Below are 18,678 nucleotides of genomic sequence, written 5' to 3'. Positions count from 1 at the left end.
TGAACTTCCGCGTTTGGCTTCGGGAGACAGCTGCGAAGCGGCGCGGGTGTTTTAAAAGGTCGCAGCCGGCCTGGGGGGCTTCCCAGCACCCCCTCGAACCCGGAAGTTCGGCAAAAGTTCGGGGTTCGGGGGGGTGCTGGCAAGCCCCCCAGGCCGGCTGCGACCTTTTTAAACACCCGCACCGCTTTGCAGCTGTCTCCTGAAGCCGAACGCTAAAGCCGAACTTCCGCGTTCGGTTTCGGGAGACAGCTGCGAAGCGGCGCGGGTGTTTTAAAAGGTCGCAGCCGGCCTGGGGGGCTTCCCAGCAACCTCCCGAACCGAACCCGGGGTTCAGCAAAATTTTGCCTCTTCTTACGAACTTTGTTCGAGTTATGAACCGGCGTTCGGGAGGCTTCTGGGAAGCCCTGCCGCCCGGCTGTTACCTTTTAAAACAGCCGCGCGGCTTCCCAGCAGTCTCCGAACGCCGGTTTGTAACTCGAAAAAAGTTCATAAGAAGAGGCAAAATTTTTCTGAACCCCGGGTTCGTATCACGAGTTGTTCGTAAGACGAGGGGTTCGTATCTTGAGGTACCACTGTAAACAAAAGTATTTAGCCTCCTTGAGTCTTCGGAGAGGGGCGGCATATAAATCCAATAAATAAATACTTTTGTAGCCATTCATCCATGATGGGAATCAAAATGTCATTCCATTTTTGTGCGTAAAGTAGTCTTGGCTGGAAGAATAATAATAATTAATAATAATAATAATTTATTAGATTTGTATGCTGCCCCTCTCCGAAGACTGGGTGCGGCTCACAACAATAATAAAAGGCAATATAACAGTAGAACAAATCTAATATTAAAAGAAAAAGATATATAAAACCCCAACAATTAAAACCATACAACACATACATACCAAACATAAAATATAAAAGCCTGGGGGAGGTGTCTTAGTTCCCCCATGCCTGGCGATATAGGTGGGTCTTGAGTAATTTGTGAAAGACAAGGCGGGTGGAGGGCATTCTAATTTCCAGGAGGAGTTGATTCCAGAGGGCCAGGGCCACCACAGAGAAGGCTCTTCCTCTGGGGCCCGCCAAGCAACATTGTTTGGTCGACAGGAGCCGGAGAAGGCCAACTCTGTGGGACCTTATCAGCCGCTGTGATTCTTCTGATCTTCTTCAGATCAGAAGAAGCTGAAGTTTCTTGGATGAGAAGCGAAACATCTTCAAAGAAAAACCAGAAAGTCCAGTTGCCTCTTGGTGGGCGGGGGAGAAGCACCTTTGGGACAACACAAGGGGTCTCCAACCTTGGCAACTTTAAGACTTGTGGACTTCAAGTCTCAGAGTTCCTCAGCCAAGTTGCCAAGATTGGAGGCCCCTGCCGTAGACAGTTGAGAAGAATATTTGTCTTGCTGTCACTGCCATCATAAAATCAAAGTCCCTTCCTATATATTGTAAAGAAAGTAATTTCTTACAATATATAGATTGTAAATATACTGTATATCTTTAAAGAAAGTCTTTTCTATCTCATGCCATGTTTCAGATCTCCCACGATAATAGTCATCTCAGAAGCAAAATTAGTATCAACTCTGCAAATTTTATGCTGTGAAACTATGCTAAATTTTAAAGAAACATTTATTTCTTACAATAGGTATATTTTAATCAGTAAGCCTACTATGTGGACAGATAAATTACGACAACAATTTTTGGAAGGGTTCAAATCTTTCCTGAAGATTCTTTCTTGTATGCAGGTACAGTATATAATCTATACTTTTTATTACGCTCAAATGATGCTTAGTATAGTGGCTAATAGTATACTCCGGTGTAGCTGTACTCTAATATTTTATTGTTATCTTGCATTTATATGATTTAATAGCAATAGCACTTAGACTTATATACCGCTTTACAGTGCTTTACAGCCCTCTCTAAGAAGTCTACAGAGTCAGCATATTGCCCCCAACAATTTGGGTCCTCATTTTACCGACCTGGGAAGGCTGAGTCAACCTTGAGCCAGTGAGACCCAAACTACCAAACTGCTGGCAGCTGGTGATCAGCAGAAGTAACCTGCAGTACTGCATTCTATCCACTGTGCCACCTCTGCTCTTAAAATGATTCTAAGGAACTCTGCTTCTATTACCGTATTTTTCAGAATTTAAGACGCATTGGAGCATAAGATACACCTTCGTTTTTGGGGAGGAAAATAGGGAAAAATTAATCTGCCTCCCAGGTGTTCTGCCGGGCTCTCTGATAGAAGCCTCCCAAAAATTCAAGGATACAAATTTCAGACACATACACACGTTTGAAAATTCAAAACAATGTTCTTTATCACAAAAGTCAAAATAAACTAAGCACTCTTTTTGTATTGCAAAGAGCACTCTTCCCAAAATAACCAAGTAGTCTGTACAATTTCCCTTAAGCAGTCAATAAGTACTTAGCAGATATTCTTCCACAATGGCTAAACCACATGTTGCTATTTATAGCAGCAGTCCTAATTACTGGAGCCCCACCCAAACACAGGTGGCCTCCCTTATTTCCTGTAATATGTTCTTACTTGGCCTCTTCTACGCATAATTCTGCGCTTGCACGGATCCAAAATGTCATCATCTGAAGCTATAGAAGATAAGGAAGATTGACTGCCTTGGCTGTGTGCCAAGCCCTCCTCTGCCGAGTCACTCCCATCTTCTTCTTCGTCCGAGGAAAATAAACTCTGAACTGATTCTGTCGGCAATAACACAGGCCTGTGACATGTTGAATTTTCCCCTGCATCCACCTCCCCATTCCCTGGGGCAGGAGCTGGGCCAGAGCCAACCACAACACCAGGTCTGGCTACTCATTAGTCTGGTCAGCTTCAGCACTTTAGTTTGCTGTTTTTCAGCATGTGTGCTTGCTTTTTATCCCCTGATTGGGGATAAAAAATAGTTTCATGAGAAAAGCAGGCAAAGGGAAGATCACTTCGCTAGCAAAGCAAGGAAGATGGCTTCACTTGTTAGCCCCTTGTTGGGGCTGAAGAAAAGGGGGAAGATCGCTTGAAGATCCTTCACTGGTTAGCACCTCATTACGGCTGAAAAAAGTTTTCTAAAGCCCAGAAGCCCAACTGATTGTTGAGGGAGCATCATGAAAACAGGCAAACAGAATGCCTTACTTCTTGGGGCTGAAAAAAAGGCTTAGAAAAAGCTACATCCCCTCGCATCCTGGACATAAACTGTTTCAACTCCTACCCTCAAAATGTCGCTACAGAGCACTGCACACCAACACAACTAAACACAAGAACAGTTTTTCCCCCAACGCCAAAACTCTGCTAAACAAACAATTCCCTCAACACTATCAAACTATTTACTAAGTCTGCACTACTATTTCTACTAATTTTTTCTCATCAATCACCCATTTCTATTTTTTTCTCATTCTATCACCCATTTCCTCCCAATTATGACTGTATGACTGTAACCTGTTGTTTGTATTCTTAAGATTTTTACTAATAATGATTGTTTCTTCATTGCTTATTTTTGACCTCTATGACAGTCATTAAGTGTTGTACCTCATGATTCTTGACAAATGTATCTTTTTCTTCTATACACACTGAGAGCGTATGCACCAAAGACAAATTCCTTGTGTGTCTAATCACACTTGGCCAATAAAGAATTCTATTCTATTTTATTTGGAGTATGAGGCACACCCAAATGTTCAGTCTCTTTTGTGGGGAGGGAGTGTGTCTTATATCTGAAAAATACAATAAGTGACTATAAATTACTTTTTTTCAGTATAATGAATTCCAGTGAATTCTGCAAGTATGAAGAAACAAAATAACATGCCCTATTGCATTGTCACATTTCATTCAAAAAATTTTTCCCTCAATTCAATTGATACTTCCATATCTATTTATTTACGCTTATGGTCTTAATGGTCTTATGGTCTGAGTACTTTTGACTTGAGTTATCTGGATCTTGGTTTGTTACAGGGAATGGAAGAAATAAAGCGACAAGTTGGGCAGCATATTGAGGTGGATCCTGACTGGGAAGCAGCCATTACAATCCAGATGCAGTTGAAAAACATTCTCTTGATGTTTCAGGAGTGGTGTGCCTGTGATGTAAGCTGCATAGTAGAAAGGACTTGCAGTGATCGGGATAGTTGGAGTTTCTTATGAGTAGACTCCTCTCTCTCGAGGCTTGATCAACATGACTGTTCTACTTTAACTCATTTTTTTTCCTCCTTGGAAATTCTTAAAAACGGGATATTTTAATTGAAATGTGAAAAGCAGTTAACTTTGAAAGGCCTCTTGAATGATTGTTGCTTAGGAAAAAGTAAAAGCATTTCTTTGCCACAAGACCGTTATTATACGTGTAGGTTCTGATTTTGGTAGCTTGTGGGTAGAACAAGTGGTTTATACATTTTTAAATGTTGCTTATTTTTGGGAATGGCATTTCTTAAGATCATGACAGGTAGTTCTCAACTTGTTCTCAAATGCAGCCGTGTAAGCCATAGTAGGAGTACCAAGGTACACCCGTATAACTCCAACTCTCTGCAAGCTGTATTGGCTACCAGTTGGTCTCTGGATGCAATTCAAGGTGTTGGTTATCACCTTTAAAGCCCTACATGGCTCAGGAGGGAAGTGTTTTTAATAGGAAAGTGAACACAAGAACAAGGGGACACAATCTGAAGTTAGTTGGGGGGAAGATCAAAAGCAACGTGAGAAAATTTTATTTCACTGAAAGAGTAGTAGATCCTTGGAACAAACTTCCAGCAGACGTGGTTGGTAAATCCACAGTAACTGAATTTAAACATGCCTGGGATAAACATCCATCCATCCTAAGATAAAATACAGGAAATAGTATAAGGGCAGACTAGATGGACCATGAGGTCTTTTTCTGCCGTCAGTCTTCTATGTTTCTATGTTTCTATGGCTTAAGTCCAGCCGGTTTGTGGGACCGCCTACTACCTCACACTTCCCTGCAGCCAATAAGGGCCCACAGAGTTGGCCTTCTCCAGGTCCCGTCTGCCAAACAATGTCGGTTGACGGGGCTGTGGGGAAGAGCCTTCTCTGTGGCAGATCCAGCCCTTTGGAATCAACTCCCCCCGGGGATTCGCACTATCCCTACCCTGCCGGCCTTCCGGAAAGCCATTAAGACAGTGGTTCTCAGCCTTTCTAATGCCGCGACCCCTTAACACAGTTCCTCTTGTTGTGGTGACCCCCAACCATAAGTCTAGCGCCAATTTTCCCAACAGAGCTTTAAGCTGATTGGCAGGAGGGTCAGAGGGACACCCCCACTGTCAACGCCTGATTGGTCGGATTGTAAAAATAGGTTCCAGGGCGCCAGAATAGAAGTTGTAATTCCTAACACCGTGGGAAATTTGTCTTTTCTCAGGGTCTTAGGTGACCCCTGTGAAATGGTCATTCGACCCCCAAAGGGGTCCCTACCCCTAGGTTGAGAACCACTGCATTAAGACCTGGCTTTTCTGGTAGGCCTTGGACCAGGAATGACTGAATGTTTGAATGTTATTAATAGGGTTATTGACTGTTTTTTACATTTTATTCTGACACTGTCATTTGTATGTTGTTTTTTATATGTTATTAGCCGCCCAAAGTCCACTGGAGTTGGGCGGCATACATATCTTGTTAAACATTAAACTTACAACAGTTCATTTAGTGATCATTCAAAGTTACAAAGGCATTGATAAAAGTGACCTGTTTTTCACAGTTACAATCTTTGCAGCATCCTTATGCTCATGTGATCAAAATTCAGATGCATGGCATCTGGTTCATACCTGTGTCCTGAGGTCATGTGATCACCTTTTGCGACCCACCTGACAAGCAAAGTCAATGGGGAAATCAGGTTCATTTTACAGCCAGGTTTATTTATTTATTTATTTATTGGATTTGTATGCCGACCCTCTCCGGAGACTCGGGGCGGCTAACAGCATTAAGACAGCATATAATAATAATCCAATACTAAAAACAATTAAAAATCAATTATTGTAAAAAACCAAACATACATACAGACATAACATGCATAAAATTGTAAATGCCTAGGGGGAAAGAGTATCTCAATTCCCCCATGCCTGGCGGCAGAGGTGGGTTTTAAGTAACTTATGAAAGGCAAGGAGGGTGGGGGCAATTCTAATCTCTGGGGGGAATTGGTTCCAGAGGGCCAGGGCCACCACAGAGAAGGCTCTTCCCCTGAGTCTCGCCAAGCGGCATTGTTTAGTTGACGGGACCCGGAGAAGACCCACCCTGTGGGACCTAGCTAGTCGCTGGGATTCGTGCAGCAGAAGGCGGTCCCTGAGATAATCTGGTCCGGTGCCATGAAGGGCTTTATAGGTGACGACCAACACTTTGAATTGTGACCAGAAACTGATCGGCAACCAATGCAGACTGCGGAGTGTTGGTGTAACATGGGCATATTTGGGAAAGCCCATGATTGCTTTCGCAGCTGCATTCTGCACGATCTGAAGTTGCCGAACACTTTTCAAAGGTAGCCCCATGTAGAGAGCGTTACAGTAGTCGAGCCTCAAGGTGATGAGGGCATGAGGGATTGTGAGCAGTGACTTCCGGTCCAAATAGGGCTGCAACTGGTGCACCAGGCGAACCTGGGCGAACTAACTTATAGACTGCAGTGATTCAATTAACAACTGTTGCAAAAAAAAACCTCATAAAAGAGCACAAAACTCATTTAATGTCTTGCTAAGTAACATAAATTTTGAGGTCAATTGTGGTCTTAAGTTGAGGACTACCTGCACAAATCTATAGAAAATGCCACTACATTTTTTAATAAATTCAAAAATTATAGATTATAAAGCTTTGCATTTCTCAGAGTACAGTTAAATAGATATTTTAATTTAAAACCGAAATTTAAAAATAGTTTGGTACAAAGTGTTGCTTTTTTGCTAGAATTCACCGAAATGTTTGCTTTTCACTAAAAAAATGAGTATAGGTTCAGTAGAATTTTGTTAAAATTTAATGCTCCATGATTTTACTTTTAATCACTGACATACATATCCGCCAAGTTTGTTTGCAGAAAAACACAGTTACTGTGATTGTACCATAAATTCAGTGCTACACATACCATTAACTATTATTGTAAAAATAATGTAATTTCCAGGAAGAGCTCTTGGTTACAGCTTATAAGGAGTGCTATGCAGCAATAATGAGATGTAACAACTCTGCCAATAATTATTCCCGGGACAAAGCAGTGATCAATTTATGTGGCCATACTTTGGAATGCAAACGGTTCAAGGTGTCGATGGATCCTGTGAGCATCCATCTCCCATTGTCGAGGATGCTAGCTGGTAAGTGCCTGTTGGTTAATTATTTATTTATTTATCTATCTATCTATCTATCTATCTATCTATCTATCTATCTATCTATCTATCTATCTATCTACCGTATATGCTCTAGTATAAGCCGAGTTTTTCAGCCCCAAAAATGGGCTGAAAAACCCAACCTCGGCTTATACTCGAGTCACCACAAGAGGGCGCCGAATCACCACAAGAGGGCGCCCCGCCAGCAAGCTAAACGGGGAGGACGGGGACGGCATGAACTCTCTCCAGGCTTTAGAAGCCTCCAGCCGGAGAGAGAAGCAGATTTGTTAAAGAGATCCACTTGGTACGGGAGAAGGAGGAGGAGGGCAGCTCTTTCCTTTCCTCCTACTCCTCCCACTGCGGCTATGGGCTATTCTGGCTCTCCTCCGCCTCATTTCCCTGTTGCCGTCCCAAGTGGATCTCTTTAGCAAATCTGCTTCCCTGCATAACACATGGGGCAATAAAGGGAGATGGAGGAGAGAGCCAGTAAGCTAAAGGGGGGGGGGGACCGGGACGGCATGAACTCTCTCCAGGCTTTAGAAGCCTCCAGCCGGAGAGAGAAGCAGATTTGTTAAAGAGATCCACTTGGTACGGCAGCAGGGGAAGGAGGAGAAGGAGGAGGAGGGCAGCTCTTTCCTCCTACTCCTCTCCCGCGGCTGTGGGTTATTCTGGCTCTCCTCCGCCTTATTTCCCTGTTGCCCTCCCAAGTGGATCTCTTTAGCAAATCTGCTTCCCTGCACAACACATGGGGCAATAAAGGGAGACGAGGAGGAGGGAGGATCAGGGGTGGGAGATCAAGCCAACAAGCCAGCCAGCAAGCTAAAGAGGGGGAGGGGGGAAAAACAGCATTAACTCTCTCCAGGCTTCTAAAAACTCAAGTTTAAAGAGCCCTGGGTTAGGGTTAGAAATGCAAGAGTCTTCAAACCTGGAAAGATTAGGGCTTGTGGACTTCAACTCCTACTCCTGAAGTAGCATGGCTGGTGCAGGAATTCTAGGAGTTGAAGTACACTAGTCTTAAAACTGTCAAGTTTAAAGAGCCCTGGGTTAGGGTTAGAAATAGGTTTCAGCTTGGTTGCTGATTGAGCTACTTTTTTTACTTTTTAATTTATTGTTATTACCAGATTGCTTTCGTTTACCCTCTTTTAAATTTACAGAGCTAATTTTGGTTTTCTTTAAAATAAATGTTCTAAAACATTTAATCTACTGATGTCTCAATTAATGTAATTTTATTGGTTTCCATTTTTATAAGTTACCAGTAGCCACTGCATTTTCTAACCTCGGCTTATACTCGGGTCAATAAGTTTTCCCAGGTTTTTTTATGGCAAAAACTGGTGTCTCGGCTTATACTCGGGTCGGCTTATACTCGAGTATATACGGTATCTGTCTGTCTGTCTGTCTGTCTGTCTGTCTGTCTGTCTGTCTGTCTATCTATCTATCTATCTATCTATCTATCTATCTATCTATCTATTAGATTTCTATGCTGCCCCTCTCCGTAGACTCGGGGTGGCTAATAACAATAATAAAAGAGCATATGACAAATCTAATATTTAAAATAACTAAAAACCCTTATTAAAAACCAAACATACACACAAACATACCATGCATAAATTGTATAGGCCTGTGAGCCCCCCGCCAAGTCTTCGGAGAGGGGCGGCATACAAATCTAATAAACTATAACTAATTGCTGACAATTGATTTTCCCTTTTAAAGTCTGCTCAGATTTGATAGAAATAAGGCTTTAGATTTCTGAAGTGTAGGTTATATTTAAGTATATTTGTTGTCATGTATATTATTAGCTACATGATCCCTATAAATGCAATTAATAGAGCTTAAGTGCCAAATAATAACAATTCATTGTGTATTTTGTGTATGTTTGTTTAGGGAAATTCTCTCCTTCCATCTATCCTGTGTGCGTGTGTGCATATGTTTGTGTGTATGTGAGAGAGATCCTTATATTTTATACCACAATTTTATTAACAATTTAATATTTAAAGTAACCTTTAAAATGTTCTTCTTAATTGGGGCCGCATTCTTAATCACTTGCTGGCAAATATATGTTTGATATGAAAAATCTTGCATATAAGTAATTTTGCAATGCACAGTGATAACCAGTGGGTCTTTTATCTCCCCCTTACTGAAAAATGAAATCTCTGGGTAATGTCTTTTCTAGGTTTGCATATACAGTTGAGCAAAACGGGAATAATTTCAAGACTCCATGAGTTTCTTTCATCGGTAAGTATTTTCTGCAGTTCAATCAGGCGGAGTGGTTAGTGTGCTAGATCTTTTTGTTCATATACCAGTTTAAATTCACTGTCTAGTTATAAAAACTTATTTTAGCCATCCGCTAAATTTTAATCATCTTTATTATAGTAATACAATTGGATACAGTTGAAGGACAAAGTAGAGTATGCTCTGCTTTGAGTTATTTGAAGGAAAAGTGCTAAAAATATACAGAAGAGTAATGAACTATTAATAATAACTATAATAACTGTTAATGAGGATGCGGATTGTGGGGGCAATATGCTGGCTCTGTTAAAAAGTGCTATTGCTAACATATTGTAAGCCGCCCTGAGTCTGAGAAGGGCGGCATAAAAATCAAAGAAAGAAGGAAGGAAGGAAGGAGGGAGGGAGGTAGAGACAAAGAAAGAAAGAAAGAAAGAAAGGACTAATCCTGCATTCCACACTGGGTTAATACGCTGTCTTAATTACAGTTCCACATAGAGTTACAAAGTAAAAGTCCAGTCTTCAAATTATCCTACATTGTAAGCCCAAAGGAGTCACATAATCTATGATAAGGAACATTGATGGTCTCATATCAACCCCAAATGCTAATAGGCAGTTAACTGCTTTGGCCTTTAATGAGAGAGATAAACTGACAAGCATCCTTGTACAATGCATATCTTTCTGCGAAGAAATTGTAACCCTTCCCTGTTGGTTTGAAATAGATCCACAAAATTTAAGCATCATTTTTCATTGTTTTTATTTTCCAAATTCAGTATAGCCTTGCATTTAGGCCCTGGCCCTGGACATAGGTGGTGAATAGTATCCATTGAAGGGGGTGAAAAATGCCTTGATGGCCACTTAAATTCACTGATGACATTATATATCATTTCATATAAAATGTAAATAACATTGCAACAATAGCATGCAAAATTTTAATTACCAAAGGCCAAGAAACAGTAGCCTGATGTTTATTGTGCATCTTTGCCACAAAAGACCAGTTGTTAACAACTACTGTTGGGATCAAAACGTTAGGAAAATCTGATGGGCCTGTAGGGAATGTGGCTGTGGTATCTAGTCCTCTTGAGTTTTAAAGAAGGGAAAATACTTTGCAGCTATTTTTTGAGGCAATTTTCCAATCCACGAGTCATCTTCAGACAAAAAAGGATTTTGGTTTTTCAGTGGTTTTTCAGCTGTCTATGATTAATTTTGCAAAGTGTAATTGTTTTAAAAATAATATTTTCTGCATTGTTTTTAGAAAGAATTCCAGGTGCAGCTACTGGTGGAATATCCTTTGCGCTGCTTAGCATTGGTTGCTCAGGTAGCTGCAGAAATGTGGAAAAGGAATGGACTGTCTCTAATCAGCCAGGTATTCTCCAAATGGCCATGAATGTATTTGCTTTTACAAATATAAGTCATAAGTACCATAGAAACATAGAGGTCTGACGGCAGAAAAAGACCACATGGTCCATCTAGTCTGCCCTTATACTATTTCCTGTATTTTATCTTAGGATGGATATATGTATATCCCAGGCATGTTTAAATTCAGTTACTGTGGATTTATCTACCACGTCTGCTGGAAGTTTGTTCCAAGGATCTACTACTCTTTCAGTAAAATAATATTTTCTCACGTTGCTTTTGATCGTTCCCCCAACTAACTTCAGATTGTGTCCCCTTGTTCTTGTGTTCACTTTCCTATTAAAAACACTTCCCTTCTGGACCTTATTTAACCCTTTAACATATTTAAATGTTTCGATCATGTCCCCCCTTTTCCTTCTGTCCTCCAGACTATACAGATTGTGTTCATTAAGTCTTTCCTGATACGTTTTATGCTTAAGACCTTCCACCATTCTTGTAGCCCGTCTTTGGACCCGTTCAATTTTGTCAATATCTTTTTCTAGGTGAGGTCTCCAGAACTAAACACAGTATTCCAAATGTGGTCTCACCAGCACTCTATATAGCGGGATCACAATCTCCCTCTTCCTGCTTGTTATACCTCTAGCTATGCAGCCAAGCATCCTACTTGCTTTCCCTACTGCCTGACTGCACTGTTCACCCATTTTGAGACTGTCTGAAATCACTACCCCTAAATCCTTCTCTTCTGAAGTTTTTGCTAACACAGAACTGCCAATACAATACTCAGATTGAGGATTACTTTTCCCCAAGTGCATTATTTTACATTAAACTGCAGTTTCCATTGCTTTGACCATTTATCAAGTAAAGCTAAATAATTTACCATATTACAGACGCCTCCAGGAATATCAACCCTATTGTACACTTTAGAGTCATTGGCAAATAGGCAAACCTTCCCTACCAAACCTTCCCCTATGTCACTCACAAACATATTAAAAAGAATAGGACCCAGAACAGACCCTTGTGGCACACAGCTTGTAACCTGTCCCTGCTCAGAATATTCGCCATTAACAATAACCCTCTGATGTCTACGCTTCAGCCAGCTGCAAATCAAGCCTTAATCTTTCTGCAACACAAAATACTAACAGGGTGACAGTTCATCCTCCGAGCTTGTGAGTTGGTTTCCACATGTTTCCGAACAAAAAAAGCTATTCAATGAGAAAGTGGGAGATATTATTTGGCACAGAGTGTGAGAGAATAGATAGAGATCATTTTCTGTTGATAACTGACTAACTCTTGTCTTGAAACCAGCTTCCTTTTGTCCAATCTCTTGTGCTAGAGACTTTGTATTGTAATTATTTTGGACATTTTTAAACTGAAATTCTAATTCTATATTTATATTTATATTTTCCCCCCCGAACGCCATCACTCTACTAAACAAATAATTCCCTCAACACTGTCAGACTTTCTACTAAACCTGCACTTCTATTTCTACTAGTTTTTCTCATCATTCCTTTCACCCATTTCCTCCCATGTTGACTGTATGACTGTAACTTGTTGCTTATATCCTAAGATTTTTATTAATATTGCTTCTTCATTGCTTATTTGACCCCTATGACAATCATTAAGTGTTGTACCACATGATTCTTGACAAATGTATATTTTATTTTATGTACGCTGAGAGCATATGCACCAAGACAAATTCCTTGTGTGTCCAATCACACTTGGCCAATAAAAATTCTATTCTATTCTATTCTATAAAAACAAACGCTCAACTCCATGCATTAAAATGTATTCAACTTTTTTTCCCCTTTCAGATGTTTTATTATCAGGATGTTAAATGTAGAGAAGAAATGTATGATAAGGACATAATTCTCTTGCAGGTGACTATATTTTTAATCTTCTAGTAACTGCTTCTTGTATATCTGTTCTAATTTTTTTAGTACTGTTTATAATATTTTTCTCTCATAGATTGGGGCAGCATTTATGGATCCAAATAGTTTTCTTTTGCTTGTCCTCAAACGATATGAACTGCTTAATGCCTTTAAGAAGACAGTACAACCTAAACATCAGGTAAAAAGACTTTTACGTTCATACTACTGTTGAAAACCAAATTATGTAGCAGTCCATACATGCTTCATGTATAATGTTGTTTGCCAGAACCAGAATAGACCAAACATGATATTTTTCTACCAAAATGCATGGGATAGTACTTCAGAACGTTAATCGACGGTAAGTATTTACTTCATATTCCAAACAAAATTTTTGATTCACACATACACACTGCCCCTACCCCTAATGTCTCCTGCTGCACCTTGCAACTTAATTAGATGGCATGAAATTCAGATTTTGAATTTATTTGATGAGTAATCTATAAATAGTTTTATATTCTTTCAGTTAATCATGCTTCAAAAATGTGATTTGTTTTAATCTTACAGGATTTCAATAAAAAATGCAACACGTTGATAGAAGAAATGCTTCAAGTACTCATCTATGTTGTAGGTAAGAAAGTTTTTGGAAAAGATGGGGATACAGGACAGGTAGTCCTTGACTTACAACAACTCATTTAGTGACGTTCAAAATGGGAACGGCATTGAAAAAAAGTGACTTATAGAAACATAGAAGTCTGACAGCAGAAAAAGACCTCATGGTCCATCTAGTCTGCCCTTATACTATTTTCTGTATTTTATCTTAGGATAGATATATGTTTATCCCAGGCATGTTTAAATTCAGTTACTGTGGATTTATCTACCATGTCTGCTGGAAGTTTGTTCCAAGGATCTACTACTCTTTCAGTAAAATAATATTTTCTCATGTTGCTTTTGATCTTTCCCCCAACTAACTTCAGATTGTGTCCCCTTGTTCTTGTGTTCACTTTCCTATGACCATTTTTCACACTTACAACTGTTGCAGCATCCCCATGGTCATGTGATCAAAATTCAGTCACTTGACAACTGGTTCATATTTATGATGTTTTCAGTTTCCCAGGGTCATGTGATCACCTTTTGTGACCTCCTGACAAGTAAAGTCGATGGGAAAGCCAGATTTTCCTAACAACCGTGTTACTGATTTAACAACTGCAATAATTCACTTAACAAATGTGGCAAGAAAAGTTGTAAGATGGGACAAAATTCACTTAACAATTTTTTTCACTTAGCAACATAAATTCTGGATTCAATTGTGATCATAAGTCTGGGATTGCCTATATTTTGCTTTTGGGATCGTTTTTGCTATGTATTAAAAAAAGTGTGATTGGAAATAGAAGTAAATAATCATTAAGCCTATTGAACAGCTGCACATTGCTAAAATTTAGATTCAGTATATGAAACCACAATTATTATGGACCAAATAATGGCACAATATCATTATCTAGTGGTTCCCAACCTTTCTAATGCCGCAACCCCTTAATACAGTTCCTCATGTTGTGGTGATCCCCAACCATAAGTCTAGCACCAATTCTCCCAACAGAGCTTTAAGCTGATTGGCCGGAAGGTCAGAGGGATACCCCCACTGTAAACACCTGATTGGTAGGATTGTCAAAATATGTTCCAAGGCACCAGAATAGAAGCTTTAGTTCCTAACACCATGGAAAATTTGTTTTTTCCCATGGTTTTAGGTGACCCCTGTGAAACAGTCATTCAACCCCTAAAGGTGTCCTGACCCCCAGGTTGAGAAGCACTGATCTAGACTGTTGATTTAGCAACATCAGTGTAAGGTTAATTGACTCCAATTAAGGGCTTATCTGGCACATTGTACATCTTGTGAAACATTTTATTTACAACTAGTTTGAACAATTGCACTTATATAAAGAAGCAGGCTTTCCTTTCATGAGATTATTACAGAAGAGAAAAAAAATTAAAAATTTAACTGACAAAAGAAAAGAAAAAACACCAGTTGACAGATTTTTTTTGCCCGAAAAAATAGCAAGTTCTGTTGTATTCCAGAATGTGTTGCAATTTGTTTAAAGTTTGGGAGCATTTTATGCCCATTGTGAAAAATTGTTCCTCTATTTTTGGAGCATGATTCTTTCAATATATGAGTGAACTCCACTATATTTGTGTCTGTGTATTTGTAGTAATCCCTTGGATATTTTTTGTGTTTTCTTTATTAGGAGAAAGATATGTCCCAGGAGTAAGTAATGTGACAAAAGATTATGTGACAATGCGAGAAATTATCCATCTGCTGTGTATTGAGCCAATGGCACATAGTGCGATTGCAAAATCTTTGCCTAAAGATGTGAGTAATTTCTTTTCTTTGCCTCTCCTATATATTGTTACAGGCAGTCCTTGCTTAATGACCATTCATTCAGTGACTGCTCAAAGTTATAACAGTGTGAAACAAATGGTAGTTACCACCAGTCCTCATAGGCTATTGTAGTGCCAGTATTTTAGTGGTTGGCCACTGGCCAATATTTACAATCACAGTCTGTTTCAACTCCCTGCTCTTCTCAAAGAGGGACATCAGTTAGGATCATGTTCACAGGCACCACTGGTGTTTTTACATCAAATTTTGCAACATGGAGGCTGCATGAAGAAAAGTAGACTTGGTTATAACTGACTATGATTAATGTGAAAATTTCGAGAGAAGTTTGATTTTATTTTAGAATCAAGGGAGTCTATCACTTTATTTTTGCTCTGTGGTATCCTTGAATTATTGCTGTCAGAGACATGGGTTAGCATGAATACTTGTAGATGTAGGTTATTTTCTCTCAATAGAATTGTTTTCATTTACAGGTATAGGCAGTCCTCATTTACCTCATTGTTTACAGTTGTCATAGTGTAAAAACAAACCAGTTTTGCAGCCAATACTTGAATCCACAACAATGGCAGCATTGATCACTATTTTAACGCTTCTTTATCAGTAAGCATTTAGAATTGGCAATGGACCAGCCATGTGATCACTGTTTCTGTGCTTCCCAATTGGCTAGCAACAAGCAGAGTTAAGGAAGAACAAGGGAGCGAAGTTATAGTCATCTGATAACTAATTTAATGATCACAGTGACTCACTTAAAGACCAAATGGGAAGTGATGTTGTAAGTCTGCCAAAGCTACGTGATTTTCCACTTAGTGACCATGGCGCACAGTGACCGCGTTGCCCATCCCAGCTGTGGTTGCTAAATGGGGACCCCATATATGGAATAATATCAAGAGAAGGCTTTTTCATTAGAAAACATGAAACATATCATTATTTATTCAAATACAATATCCTTTTTGCTTAGAGAGAATGAGTTAACAGAGTAACAGAGTTGGAAGGGGTCTTGTAGGTCATCTAGTCCAGCCCCCCTTCTCAAGCAGGAGTCCCTACACCATTTCCGACAAAGGGCAGTCCAGTTTCCTCTTGAAAGTCTCAATTGTTGGAGCTCTCACAACCTCTGAAGGCGAGGTGTTCCATTGGTTGATCTATCTCACTATCAGGAATTTTCTCCTTATTTCCAGGTTGAATCTCTCCTTGGTCAATTTCCATCCATTATTCCTTGTCTGACTTTCTGGTGCCTTGGAAAATAGCCGCCTCTCTGTGGCAGCCCCTCAAGTATTGGAACACTGCTGTCATGTCTCCCTTGATCCTTCTCTTCGCTAGACTAGCCATGCCCAGTTCCTGTAACCATTCTTCATATGTTTTAGTCTCCAGTCCCCTAATCATCCTGGTTGCTCGCCTCTGCACTTTCTCTAGAGTCTCTACGCCTTCTTTGTAGTGTGGTGACCAAAGCTGGACACAGAACTCTAGTTGTGGTCTAACTAAGGCTTTACAGAGTGGTATTAGTACCTCCCTAGACCTAGACTGTATCCCTCTATTAATGCATCCTAGGATTGTATTGGCTTTTTTGGTTGCAGCTGTACACTGGTGGCTCATGTTTAGCTGGCTATCTACTAAGACTCCAAGATACCTCTCACAGTCACTGCTATTGAGTGGGGTTTAACCATATATATGTGGGTTTTCTTACCTAAGTGTAGAATTTTACTTTTCTCTGCATTGAGTTTCATTTTATTTGTTTGGGCTCAGTGTTGAAGTCTGTCAAGATCCATCTTGGGTGTTAGCTATTCCTGTCAGCTTAGTGTCATCTACTAATTTGGTTAGTTCCCCTTCTATTTCCTCATCTAGGTCATTTATGAATATATTAAACAGTACTGGGCCTAAGATGGAACCCTGTGATACTCCACTGCTTAATTCTCTTCATGTAGACTTAGACCCATTGAGGACTATTCGTTGGGTGTGGTTAGCCAGCCAGTTGTGAATCCATCTGGTGGTGTAGCTGTCTATCCCACTTTTTTCTCGCTTATAAAGAAATAGGTTGTGGTCTGCTTTGTTGAATGCTTTCCTGTATATTATGTCCACAGTATTTCACTGGTCTACTAATTTAGTCACAGTTTGCTTCCTTTTTTATATATTCTTACCACTATATTATTCTGATCTTAGTACAAGTAGTTCTTGTGTAGTGTCTTTCTTGGTTAATATCAATTAGTGTTGATGATGGTGATGAAAAAATAACTTTTAGGATTTTAAACTTTAATATGTCTGTAAAGCAAAGGAATTTGAAATATAGTTGTAAAATTGGAGTTTTTTGCTGCTCACTAAATAACAATAGCAGTTGCACTTAGACTTATATAGTGCTTTACAGTGCTTTATAGCCCTCTCTAAGTGGTTTGCCCCCAACAATCTGAGTCCTCAATTTACCCACCCTAGAAAGATGGAAGGCTGAGTTGATCTTTGATCTGTCATAATTTCAGCCTGCACCACTGCATTCTAACCACTGCGCCACAACGGCTCTTGACAAGTGCTGATCCCAATTGAAATCACTTAATGAGAGCTATCTCTAGTTGCAAAACACCACAGACATATTCCACATCCAAATCTACCCCCAATCCCCATTCAGAAGAAAATCAGAATCTAGCATCCAACATGAGGAAGACAAGGTCCTCTCTGTTTTGTTCTGAATTTAATAGCATGGTGTCCAGGAAACCTGGAAAACAGGGAAATCAGGGAATTATCAGGAAAATCGGTGGTTCGTGAAATATCAGGAAATTATCAGGGAATTTGTGGGGAAAAAAAATCTGGGGAAAAGCCAAACTGTATTAAAATGTTTAAAAGTCAGGGAAAAACCATGTTAAAACAAAACAGATCGCGCTGCCTGGCAGAGTCAAGCAAAAATGAGCAGAACTTGGTAGCAACAGCTTGCTTCTTCAGTTACTGATATTTCTCCATGGCTTAGCTGTTTGGTGTGATGTCATCTACGACTGCTCCTTAACAAGATCGCAAGTTATAGGGAAATGTCAGGGAAATATCAAAATGCTTTCTCCCTGAACACCCTGAATAGAATCTCTTGATTCTCTTTATCCTAGCATGTTCCACAGGTGAAATAGCTATTTTTGATCAAAAAAATGTTGCACTCTTGAAATTGCCAAGCCACCATTTAATCATCAAAGATAATCAGAAATACATTCTGTCTATAGGCTAGATACGTATCTCCCTTCAAAAGTAACCTAAGGTAGAGTTCACAGGCTTGCAGCTTGCAATTACAGTGTTGCAGAATCCTACAGTTAAGTGGTCACCATTTGCTACCTCTGATATTAACAACCCTTGATGGTTTGCTTTAAAGCAGCGACTGGGAATGTTCTAATTCTAAACAGCGTGACCACATGATGTGGTGCTTTAGCATGGTGGAGACGTGGTGACACAGGGGTTCGAATTAGGGGTGAAATATGAAATGTTCCTAGTTCGCTCGTGTCTTTTGGTCATCGGAGAGCCAGTTGTGAAGGAAGCGCGCAAAGTGTTCTGTGCATATGCAGAAGGTAAAAGAGCCCAAATGGTGGCATCCAAGCAGATGGCTGGAGCCTTGCA

The 18,678-nt window shown here is 40.0% G+C and overlaps 1 protein-coding gene across 1 annotated transcript in view; it reads left to right on the top strand.

The window, feature by feature from the left end:
• The window catches only part of UBR1 (ubiquitin protein ligase E3 component n-recognin 1), an 88,045-nt gene that overhangs the window by 26,600 nt on the left and 42,767 nt on the right, over window positions 1-18,678 (top strand). The window contains exons 13-21 of the mRNA XM_070757812.1: window positions 1,628-1,727; window positions 3,932-4,060; window positions 7,071-7,257; window positions 9,440-9,501; window positions 10,748-10,858; window positions 12,660-12,725; window positions 12,814-12,915; window positions 13,281-13,344; window positions 14,954-15,078. Of these exons, the coding sequence (XP_070613913.1) occupies window positions 1,628-1,727; window positions 3,932-4,060; window positions 7,071-7,257; window positions 9,440-9,501; window positions 10,748-10,858; window positions 12,660-12,725; window positions 12,814-12,915; window positions 13,281-13,344; window positions 14,954-15,078 (946 nt within the window). The remainder of the gene's footprint in view (window positions 1-1,627; window positions 1,728-3,931; window positions 4,061-7,070; window positions 7,258-9,439; window positions 9,502-10,747; window positions 10,859-12,659; window positions 12,726-12,813; window positions 12,916-13,280; window positions 13,345-14,953; window positions 15,079-18,678) is intronic.

Source organism: Erythrolamprus reginae, chromosome 1 (assembly GCF_031021105.1).
Source record: "Erythrolamprus reginae isolate rEryReg1 chromosome 1, rEryReg1.hap1, whole genome shotgun sequence".
Lineage (NCBI taxonomy): Eukaryota > Metazoa > Chordata > Lepidosauria > Squamata > Dipsadidae > Erythrolamprus > Erythrolamprus reginae.
The sequence above is the reverse complement of the archived record's forward strand: the minus strand, read 5'-3'. Positions and strand labels throughout refer to the sequence as shown.